General features: G+C 29.9%; 2 protein-coding genes across 2 annotated transcripts in view; one reads left to right on the top strand and one right to left on the bottom strand.

The window, feature by feature from the left end:
• LOC119676357 (NAD-dependent protein deacetylase Sirt2-like) overlaps window positions 1–1,163 on the top strand; it is a 1,948-nt gene extending 785 nt beyond the window's left edge. The window contains exons 4-5 of the mRNA XM_038087596.1: window positions 4–18; window positions 78–1,163. Coding sequence (XP_037943524.1) covers window positions 4–18; window positions 78–1,141 — 1,079 coding nt within the window. The 3' untranslated portion in view covers window positions 1,142–1,163. The remainder of the gene's footprint in view (window positions 1–3; window positions 19–77) is intronic.
• Window positions 1,164–6,501: 5,338 nt separating this feature from the next.
• LOC119683241 (splicing factor 3B subunit 4-like) lies at window positions 6,502–7,012 on the bottom strand. Its single transcript, XM_038096880.1, has 3 exons — window positions 6,925–7,012; window positions 6,782–6,868; window positions 6,502–6,715 (listed from the first exon to the last, which is right to left on the bottom strand). Exons 1-3 carry the CDS (start codon window positions 6,956–6,958, stop codon window positions 6,555–6,557), a joined length of 282 nt encoding a protein of 93 aa, XP_037952808.1. The 5' UTR covers window positions 6,959–7,012; the 3' UTR covers window positions 6,502–6,554.
• Window positions 7,013–11,948: the final 4,936 nt, after the last annotated feature.

Genomic DNA, 11,948 nt, shown 5'->3' with positions numbered 1-11,948 from the left:
GAGCTGGTATCTCCACATGTAAGTTTTATATGCTTAAAAGAAAATATAATGAAACATAATATAAATTATATTTACAGCTGCTGGCATACCAGATTTTCGTTCACCTGGATCTGGTCTCTATGATAATTTGAAAAAATATAATTTACCATATCCTACAGCTATATTTGAGTTAGATTATTTCAATGAAAATCCCCAACCATTCTTTGCCTTAGCTAAAGAATTATATCCGGGCACTTTCAATCCAACACCATCACATTACTTTGTGCGTCTACTACATGAGAAAGGCTTATTGCTTAGACATTACACACAAAATATTGACACTTTGGAACGGATCGCAGGTATACCTGGCGAGAAGTTAGTGGAGGCGCATGGTACATTTCACACAAATCACTGTTTGGAATGTAGTAAACTATATACTATGGAATGGATGAAAGATCAGATATTTGCTGATAATGTGCCAACATGTAGCGTTTGCAATGGCGTTGTTAAGCCTGACATTGTGTTTTTTGGTGAAAATTTACCAGCAGATTTCTATGCACTACCAGAGAAGGATTTCAAAAAATGTGACTTGCTGATTATAATGGGTACATCATTAGAGGTGCAACCATTTGCAATGCTTGTTGATCATGCAAAATCTGATTGCGTGCGTTTGCTGATTAATCGCACTAAAGTGGGTCAGAATAACGACAGGTTAAGTTGGTTTAGTGGTGGACCGAGTTTGAATTTTGACAGCAAGAAGAATACAAGGGATATAGCTTATATTGGTGACTGTGATGATGGTGCGTTTGCATTAGCTGATGGTTTGGGCTGGGGTAAAGAATTGCGTAAACTAATTCAAAGTGAGCACCAACGTTTAAAGAATGAAGCTAAAACTGAAAAAGAAAATATTGACAAAGTTAAGAAAATTGAAGATATTGACATAAGTGCTGAAAGCACTGAAGAGCCTTGCACTAGCAAACAGGCTAGCTCTAGAGTTAAGAATAAAAATATAACTGTAATAGAAGACGTTGATAAAAATAAGGAAAGTGAAGATATTGACAAAATTTCTAAAAGTACTAATGACTCCAGCCCTAGTCGCAAGCAGGTTAGCTCTAGTGTTAAGAATAAAAAAAAAACTGTAGTTGATGAGGCTAAATTATAAGTAATTCGTGCAATATATATTAAATATATATAGAAATATGTTATATTTATTTTCTTAATTAATATTTATAATTTTAACCTTTTAAATTGTAATATGTAAACAGTGTACAAATAGTACATGTAACTAAATAAATTTTATGTGTGAAATTGATAATTATTTTTTGAGCTAATTTAACTGATTAATTGAATTTTAACAGGTAAAGTGGTTTTTGATTTTTTTTTAGATTTAAAAAGTAGAAATCATGACAATATTAAAAGCTCTGATATTGATTTCATACTCAAAACCATTGTAAGCTATAGAGGTTATTCCAATGGTAACATGTATTGGTAACGATTTAATTGTTTTAAAACTAGTACATGCAGCCACTCTTGATGAAGTTGCTGTGGTTAATTCGTCAATTGAAAATATTCCGGTCGGACTAATTAAAGTGTAGTAGGATGGTAGCATTCAAACTCTTATAAATGTTTGTATTTGTGCTGAGTATATGACATTCTCCTTGGCTATATGACAGCAGGTAAATTTTAATGAGCTATAATGATTTCTGGGGCACTATGATACATTACTAGTAATAAATAATAAGTAAATCGAACTTAGATTTATTTCATCTAATAAGGTATTTCAGAATTGATCTGTTCAGATATTAACTTTCTACTATATAGTATAGATTATACAGTTTTTGTACAGGAATTAAACAATTTATATAAAATAATAATAATACTTAATATGAAGTTAACTACGCTGTGAGTTTTTAGATAAAATATCCTCTCATCAGAAACTCTCATCACCGTAATTTAAATGACGTACTATTCTGACTATTGATTTCCTACTGATCTGCCTATTTTTAGTGCTAAGTAGCGCAATTTTTAAATTAGTCACGATTTGATACCACTTGAGAAATTGTAATGTATATTATCTTCTAATATCTAATCTGGGAATTTAGAATGTGAATCTGAATTTCTTCGATTTTTAAAATTCTTCGATTCTCAATAGTGAGAACATTGATGCGACACATTATCATGATCGTTTAGAGTTCCAAGAACGGGTTGAGTCTATGTCCCGGTGCCACTCAGCGAGTGTAACGACCACGTGCCAAAAATGACTACATAAGTAGATCCCTGCGGTATACAACAACATGATTGTTGAGAGTATCTGAACATAATGTGGAGACAAGTCGACAATTATTAAATGGATTAGAGCTTTCAAAATGAGTCCAATCCATGCCATTATCAATATTTATGTTTTTAATTAATGCTTTTCGAATTACGTAGACTTTTTGATTATGCAATACATTAATAAAATATATTTTTATTATATTTATTATATTCATTTTATATTAATTATTCTTTACTTCTTTTACTAAACAATTAAATATCCTTAATCCAATTCGCCTTATTTTTAATTTCCGGAAAATCGGACATCATGAGCCAATGTCCATAAAATTTTGTTGAAGATTTATTTATAATTGAGACAGCATAAGAATGGTCAATATACTATATATATATTTAACTTTCTATAAGTAATTTGGCAGCATGTTATATGTCACAAACCAATCTTGTGTGCACATGATTTCGGCTTACAACAAAATCAAGGATATGATAGAATCCACAAGGAAAATGTCATTCTAAAGACTGTCCTCGCATTAATGGGATTGTTTTAACATAGATGAGTCATCGAAGGAGTAAATAAGTAAATAAGATCTTAAGAGGGAACGTTTTTTTTTTAAATTTGTATGTAGAGTGATTAAGTTAGATTAAGCAAAATTTTGGGATTTAAATAGAACGAAGAAGTGTATAAAAAATCTTTAATACAACTTTATATAGCTTAAAAGTAAATATAGAAGTTACACATGACTTATGGTACTAATAAACTAATATCATTAACTGTAATTTTTGTCTAACTTGGTAGATTGTGTTAAATAGAAGCGTACTGATAAAACTGTCAATAATCCCATTTGAAGACATCTAGTGCCCATTGTGATGACTTCAAAATTGTCTGAGAGAAAAGAGTTACACTAACCATTAATTATGTTACTAAGTATACATAAGCACATACCTTTTTCTAAACTTACCATATAAGCAATTGGTCCCAAGGCTATGTATCTTGGCATACGAAAAGTGACTATGAATCCGTGAAGGCTAACTATATAGAAGTGAAAGATATCTTTATATCATTGTACAATAAAACCATTTTGTTTTATTAAAGTTATGAGTTTATCTATAACTCATTGTTCACATTCTTTCACAGAGGAAGGAACTTCTATAAATATTATCGTATTTTCGATTCTTCATTTGTGTTTTCCAACATTCTTATTATCTATTCGATTACACTAGTTCATAGCTAAAAATTTTTCAAAGACGAGACCTATATTTCTTATAGGGAAATTTTCTGTAAAATTCGATTTTTTTCCTGCGTACCGTTTTCGAGTTATTTTCGAAAATCCATTATTTTGAGTTTTCTCGAAACATCACCCCGCATATGCCCCCATAACTGAATTATGAAAAATTGTACAAATTTCATTTAAAAATTAAACATTAATATTATTAAATAATATATTGTATTTTATGTAAAAGTTTAACGTTTAACGATTCAATGTTGCACTCTATTTAGTTCGAGTTATAGAAAATTCGAGTTATGAGAGTTCAAGTTATAGAAGTATAAGTTATAGAAGTCCGAGTTATGGAAGTTTGACTGTACATATATGTATATGTTTGAATATATATATTTATAATATACATATATATATAACTATATATAGCATTTGATATATTCTATATGATATATATATACTCGCTATAATCAAAAATAATCTAATCGAAATAGTAATATGGAAAATAGCAATGCAATTGATTAATAATTTTGACTATAAGAACCTAACAAGATTTCTAATAGAGTTCAGTGGTTGCTTTAATATTCAGCTAAGAAAATAAAGAAAACGAAAATTGAATTAAATTAGGCTCTTCATTCAATAATGTTTTTCAATTATCCATAGAAAAATATTTTGATTTCCACACGTGTGCAGTATATGAAGCAGAAGGATGATGTGTAGTCTTAAATGCCGTACAGAAATGGTAGATTTCTGAGAAATGTCCAGATGAACAAAACTCAATGAGGCACAATAAATACAGTAAAGCAGAAGTGAAAGGAATGTATTTATATATGTAAGCTGTGCACTACATATATTTAGCAAAAGTTTGTGGAAAATGTAAGGCGCAGAAAGACATCCACACTAACGATTTAATAGTAATTAAAGTTTGAAAGTGATAAATTCAATGGTTTTAGAAACAATTTTATATATTTCATATTTTAATAGAGTAGGAAAAAGAGTTGGAAGGTGTTATCTGACACTTTGCTGATAGCTCCTCCACGTAGAATAATAATGGTATTTTGGTAAGTAGGAATATTTTCAATTAGATTCTGATCTTACTTATGTGCATAGTTGTACATTGCAGATTGATAACGTACTAGTCACCATTAATTAGCCTTCCCCCGTAATTCGATTAGTTGCTTGCTGTCTGGAGTTGGTACTACTAAGTTGTTCTTCAACTTCCATCAGAAATGTGAATATTATAATTTTCACTACCGTATGTCCCAAGAAAGGTGCTTAAAAAATGTGATTCATAGTATTTCCTTTAAATCTCACGTTTTGCACAACCCAATAACATGACAGTGTCATTATAAATCTCATGGTCTTGCCAATGTAAAGTGAAGCATGGTTCTTAAGAAGAATTTATGTTTTAAAGGCTTTTAATGCCTTTTCATCCATGAATCTGTATCATAAAATAGGACTTGTCTGATAAGAAACTTGTAGAGCGTGGTTTTTATTTGTCGAGAGATTGCTCTGTTATCAGCATCTATTAGACACAGAAATTCTTCATTAAATCTCCAAGTTCCTGCCATTTTTGGTGTTATAGCTAATTTCTAGATAAATAAATCTTTGAATATTTGGAACTTATAATTGCCTACAGATGCGTGAGGCCTAATATACTCAATAGATTTGTTTGTTGGCAGAAGCTGTTTGTTTTATACTCATTTTTTCAATATCTATTGTTTGTTTTTTTAAGTTGAATATGTTGTAGTTGTTGTTGTTGTAACCCGACGGGACCTGTAAGCAGATAAACATGAAAGGTAACACAAGACGAATACATGGGTAGGGAAGTGGGTGGAAATTTAGGGGGGTAAGTAGGGGGAAGAAGGATGTGGAAGAAAAATGTTGTAGTTAAGATACCTTTGTTTTGATTAGAAATGTCAATATCATCACCATAAGTCAGTACAACTATATTGTAAAAATTTGTATCAGTAAGGTTTAATAGAATTATTAAATTATCTTTTTTTAACATTAGTTGGAAGAAATCACAGAACAAGAAATCAGCATGTTTGATATCGAATAGCTTGGGGACGTTTTTTCCGATTATGACGGAGCTGCCAGGGGTGTTTAAAGCTAGTTTATATAACTATATAAGCATTGAAAAAAAAGCGAATACAAATACAAAGATATAGACAATACACCTAAGTTAAAGTATCATCGAAAATATTTGGTTAATGTAGGCTTGTAACCATGGGAGGTTGAAGTCCATTAAGCTTGTTTAGAACGTCCAAATTTAAACAAAAACCTATATGTAAATATGCGTTTTTTTATTCATTATTTGTGAGATGACATGACTGAAAGGTAATCAGTAATATAGTCAATTCAGCAATTTTATATGAAATCACTTACCAACACTCTTATTCAATTAATTTCTGGCAATGGAATTGCCTTTATTTGCCCGGTCTGTGACCACACTAAATAGTTCTAATCAGTAAGTGGACAATTATTCTTTTTAAGAAAAAAGAGTAATTATTTTAACACTAACAATTGAAAATTTAGGATCACTAATTGAAACAAGAATAAATGGACTTATAATTATTTGATAGATACTTGATATCTATCATATATGTTTTACCCTTTTTCTAACTGGCAAATCATTTGTTTTGCAAATTCTCATTTTAACCGTTAACGCATTTTTGCAGCGGGAGTTACTACTGATCGTAGGGTGGCTTGATATGAGGCGTCTTCTCTGTGGTAATAATACGAAATTTCTTATTGCATCTATTGTGTCTTATTAGTGATGGCTATCACATATTGTTTCTTGAATAACGTAACATCAAGGAGAGTAGTGAATACCTTTCCAACTTTTGAAATTTCAAAAGACAAAAGAAAGGTGCGCAAAAGACGACTAAAACCGGGTTGTAATTACAATAATTTTATTATTGTATTTCTGCCTTCTATCAAATTTTTAAACTCATTTTAAACATATAGCAATTTATGTAATAATTAAAATAAATTTTAAGTATTTTATTAATATTAATTAGATTTAAACGGAATAAATATTTTTTAAAAAAACTCTTTATTGTATAACTTTGTCAGGGCGTTCTTTTAATGTTTTGTTGGTTTATTTATATGTATCTTCCTCCCATTCAATTTTACCCCTTTATAGATTTTTAAGGCATATTCTGCACCCTCTTTAGAATCATACTCCACGAAACCATAACCTTTGTGCCGTTTATTATCACTGTCCTTAGGCAAGTTAATGTTTACTGAAAACAAGCATAAGACGATATATAATATATATTTTTCTATAATATATATTTTTGTGTACTAACCTATGGGACCGGCATCAATAAATATTTTCCAAAGTAATTCTTCAGATACATTGAAATCAATATTACCGACGTATATTGTATTCTCTACTAAATTACAAAAAAATTTTCCAAAAAATGCTCATAAATTTATTTTATAAACTTACTATTTGGTTTCTCCTCAAAATCACTGTATGACATTTTCAAAAATTAGTTAAAAAATCAAGACAAAACTTTCAAATCAATTATTGTCTAGCAATTACCAACGTCAATGGCGTAAAGAAATTGAAAACTTTTTTCAGTTTATTGAGAAAACAAGCATGACATTATCGAACAGTGTTGTAAAGCGATTTTATTTTTTAAAACTGCGGGTTGTGTTGATCTTATCAAAGAATACTTTTCACTTTCAAACAATGTAAACGTAAGAGTAACGGGGAGAAATTATTAAAGAAAATATATTTCTGATTTTGGGACATCTATAAAGTTCATATCATCTTACCACGATAATGTCAAAGTGCTCTTTTTTGTGGTTGCAGTAGAATGATCTCTAGATCTTTCAAATTATTTTATTGAAACATTTTTATGGCGTTTTTGATTGGTAAATCTGGATTCAATCTATGTTTACTCTAGATCCTTCAAATTTTGTTGCCCAGTCGAATATTTTTAGGGTAATATAAAATTTTTTTAGTTGTGTTAGTAACAGCGAACAGGAAAAAGTACTAAACACTCGAATCATTGGCTGTATTTCATTTATATGCATTCTGACTCTCTTTTTCGTATACCTGATTTATATATACAGCTGACAACACTTATAATAGATCTATTCCACGAGCTAATCATAGTAACTTTGAGTAACACTGTGTATATACAAGTGCTTTCCACCAGTAAATTTTCGATTGAATGAGCGTATCTACAGCATAACATCCCTGTCGAAATTTGATTATGCTACACACACTTTACTTGTACATTTTATTTCAAGTAAAGTTTGTATTGATGTGTGAATCAGCTGTTTTGGTTTGAATTTAAATTTTTTATTGTTTATTTGCGTAGCACTAGTGTTGTCACCAGACTTTACACAACACTGTTCCATGAAAATCTGTGTAAAAAGCGTAATTTAGCATTTTATTTGTGTTACGCTCTCAGTTTGTACTTTACTTGCGTTTTACTTGTGTTTTACTTGTGTTTTACTTGTGTTTTACTTGTGTTTTACTTGAGTTATACTACGAGTAGCTTGGTGTGTGACAAAATATCGGGCAAAATATCTAGAGCATTTATAACGCTCCGAGTGTTATACATAAATCTTGAGTGTTATACAAATTTACCAATCGAAAATGAAAATTGCACTAAAATTGAATCTCGATTGAAAAAGTTACACTAGGTTCACCAATGTAAAACAGCATGAGTCATATGAAATGCTTGTGAAAACCTTATCTGATTAATATAATCACAACACGTAAACAAAATATATTTTGTAACAAATAAACTGTAATAATTACATATATATAATAGTACAGATTATTATCATTTAATTGCATATTATTTTTACAAAATTATTTCTTTGAAGATTATTTCTTTATTGTGTGTGCACAACGTTTTAGTTGGCTTATAGGGCTTTTATAATATTCTTTAAACTCGTAAGTAATTATTTAAATATAAACGACGTATGACGAATGCTTCACATTTTCATACTACTCTGATGAGTCTGGGTAGTTCCCAGACGAAACGCGTAAGTGGAAACTGACAGAGGACAGAGAATTTTGCTTCTGTAAAGGAGCCAATAGATTTAATTCCAATTCACACGGAGGTTTTTGAGAACAGATATATAACATAATTTTTTTAATTTAATTTTAATTTAATTTTAATTTCTTATTTTAATATAATTAGTTTCTATAAAGTTAACATTCTAACACAGTAGCATACCAACTGATAGTTAATACTAATGCCATGAGAGAATTCACATATATTTTGAAGTGTTTTCAATTTAAATCTTAGGTGTAGATTTAAATTGTATTTACAAGTACCAGAATTTGGAATCATATGGGGCCTTCAATCCATCGATAGATAGCGTGGTGTTAGATTACGATATTAGTCGTAGTCTCTCCGTATCTTGATTTACTCAAGCAGAGTAGAGGTAACAAACCTTCTTCAGATATAAAACTGTTGGATATTTGAGTGTCTATAAGAAAAATTTTACAAAACTGCTGACTCTACTATCCAAAAGCTATAAGTTGCTCAAAGTCAGGCTCTCCTAAGGCTTTTCAAAGTGCCATGGTACGTCCGCACGAACGACATGCTAAGAGACTGAAGCTACATGCGAAAATCGACAGGCTGCTCTACTTAGCACTATCTAATCTCAGAGTAATTACTAACCGTACGGGGCGGTACGCAGATCTTACATCAGCCATTGAATAATCACGAAGCTTATGAGGAATACTCAAATTAGTCAGTGAGATGGGTGGGACTTTACAGAAACCTCCCAGCCATCACAGAGTAAAAGTGCCCAGATGCACTAAACTCGGAAAAGGCTCAACATAACATAAGAATTTATTTTAAAATAATATTTTTTTTTTATTTATTTTATTTTTTTTTATTATTATAAAAATTATTATATATAAAATTATTTATTTATTATTAAAATTACAAAGTTTTTATTATAAATAAAATTATCATATAATATTACAAATTTTAGTCAGAAAATTACGAACTAACTAAAGAACTAAAAAACTATTTACAGTTTAAAAGAACTTTTGGATGTCGAATAAGAGAACAAGCCGAAGTTCAGTGTTGATTGTACTAACCATTCAAAGGCAATAAAATTCTGTAAAGTAGGTTCTACATATATTACTTTATATTGACGCAACAGGGCTTAGAGACCTACTCTTAACACAAAGTGGGGCACAATAGATCCGACGGTTGCAGTCCCACATCCACTAACAATAATAATATTCTATGGTGAATAATCCTATTTCTCTTTATTCTATTTATTGCATGTTACTAAAGCAGTGCTGGCAATTCAGGACCACTATATTCTATGATGAATAATCCTATTTCTCTTTATTCTATTTATTGCATGTTACTAAAGCAGTGCTGGCAATTCAGGACCACTATATTCTATGGTGAATAATTCTATTTCTCTTTATTCTATTTATTGCATGTTACTAAAGCAGTGGTGTAAATTCAGGACCATGAAATGGACTTTGTTAAGATGTTTTTATGTACGTAGTCGAAGAAACGAAGAAAGAACATACCTATTCTCTATCTCTATACATTAGGAAATATTGAGTATTAGGATAACTATTATATATTTTTATTGGTTTGTTATTAATTACCTTTAAGTATTTTTAACAGTTTTTTTTGTTGTGATGTTATTTTCTATTGTGAGTAATCCGATTTCAATATCTTGTAATAGAATTATCTATCACAAAATATATATATATTTATGTAAGTTTTGAGTACAACAATGTACGTTTGAGCTTAAAAATATATATCTACAGAAATGTAAATGCTCTTATATTAAAAATATTTTATCCTTTATTCAATAATCCTATTTCAGAGAAACACTTTAGGTATTGTAAAGCAAAAATGTTTAAACCAAATATGAATATATAATATAACAATATAAAAATATTTAATTTTATTTAAATTACAAATCTGCTTAGTATTAAAGCAATCATCTTTACATTACAACTGTTAGAATAACAATAATAAAAAAGAAATCCCTTAAAGGGTTTCTATATCGTAAATCTATTGTTAATTTATTTGTGTAAATATTACATTTTAATAGTTGAGATTATATTGTTGCCTCTTTTGGTTGTTAAAAAAAATCCGATTTGTTTTCGTTTAGATAATAATTCCCTTTTATTTTTATCATTTTATTTCATTATTTGAACCTTTTGCATTTTTTGAATGAAACTAAATTTCCAATTTCAGCGCCTAATAGCATACTTTATATCTCTGAGTGGCAATTTTATAGGTCTTATTGTAAAATATGGGATTTTGAAACATGCCGAAGCGTGAAAGAAATCTTTATGAATATTTTATTATGTTTCTAATATAAAGGAAAACAAAATAAAAAATAAATAAAAAATTAAATAGAGCAAAAGCATATATAAGGACAAAACACATACATGATTGTTAGCAACACATGCTGAATAGTGAAATAGCTACAAAACCAACAGCAACAACATCAGCAACAACACCAGCTACAACATCAGCAACAACACCAGCAACAACACCAGCAACAACACCAGCAACAACATCAGCGACAAAAGTATTGAAAATGGCAACAGTAAGAGAGATTCTGCAACTAGAGGAGTAGGCATGAGACATGAGACATGAGGACAGCAATTTGTGTCAATAAAAATGTTTTGCTATGTTATTAAACGTTTAGAATTTTCCAAGGATAATCATGCATTATGTACGCATTTATTTAAGGACATAACATCGACAAGATGAGAGCTTAAGCAGTTTTATACTTGCTATTACATAGGCTGTTCAGCAATTTGTAGAATTTTGTTGATATGCTTTAAAATATTTTGTTGCTTACTTAGATCTTTTGTTTATTCTAAGTTTTTATAATATAATTTATTCAGTTTATTCGGTTTATATAAACTACTATGATTGTTTATTTTATTTATATTTTATCTAAAATCTACCCACAGAAAACTGTTTAAGATTCCATGGTATATTAGATCAACAGACATACATAGAGATCTTAGAATTGATTCAGTGAAAAAATATATCAGAGAAAGAGCTCTAAAATTATTCACTAAAGTTGATACGCTAATTAATCCCGCCCTAACAATCCTCAAGTCCACTTCTGCACTCTCAGGAAGATATGCTGATTTAAGGTCCGTCATCAACCTAAAAGACAAATAAATGATATGACTTCTTAGCCTAGTTAAAGCCTAGTGTGGGGTAGAGATAAGCCCCCCAGCCATTATAGAGTAAAAGTGCGTAATAGCACTAACTCAAGAAGAAGAAGAAGAAGAATCAAATGAGATCAACTATATTCATCGATAATGCAATATAATATAATGCGAGTACCTACGCAGTGGTGTAAACAAGGGAAGAGAGGGGCTAATTAAGAACCGTTTTACAATCTCTGATTTTCCTTTCTTGATGGATTAAGAGCTTAAGAGCTTGAGTTATTTTCTTTTTCTAGAAAATTTCTTTTTTTAAAGTTAAAGAG

Source organism: Teleopsis dalmanni, chromosome 2, assembly GCF_002237135.1.
Source record: "Teleopsis dalmanni isolate 2A chromosome 2, ASM223713v2, whole genome shotgun sequence".
Taxonomy (NCBI): domain Eukaryota; kingdom Metazoa; phylum Arthropoda; class Insecta; order Diptera; family Diopsidae; genus Teleopsis; species Teleopsis dalmanni.
The sequence above is the reverse complement of the archived record's forward strand: the minus strand, read 5'-3'. Positions and strand labels throughout refer to the sequence as shown.

Excerpts from the sequence above, each read along its gene's own strand:
- LOC119683241 (XM_038096880.1), bottom strand. The coding sequence starts at position 6,958 with ATGTCATACAGTGATTTTGAGGAGAAACCAAATA. Across the intron at positions 6,869-6,924 it reads TTTTGAGGAGAAACCAAATA|TAGAGAATACAATATACGTC; the intron begins GTAAGTTTATAA and ends TTTGTAATTTAG. Across the intron at positions 6,716-6,781 it reads TATTGATGCCGGTCCCATAG|TAAACATTAACTTGCCTAAG; the intron begins GTTAGTACACAA and ends GCTTGTTTTCAG.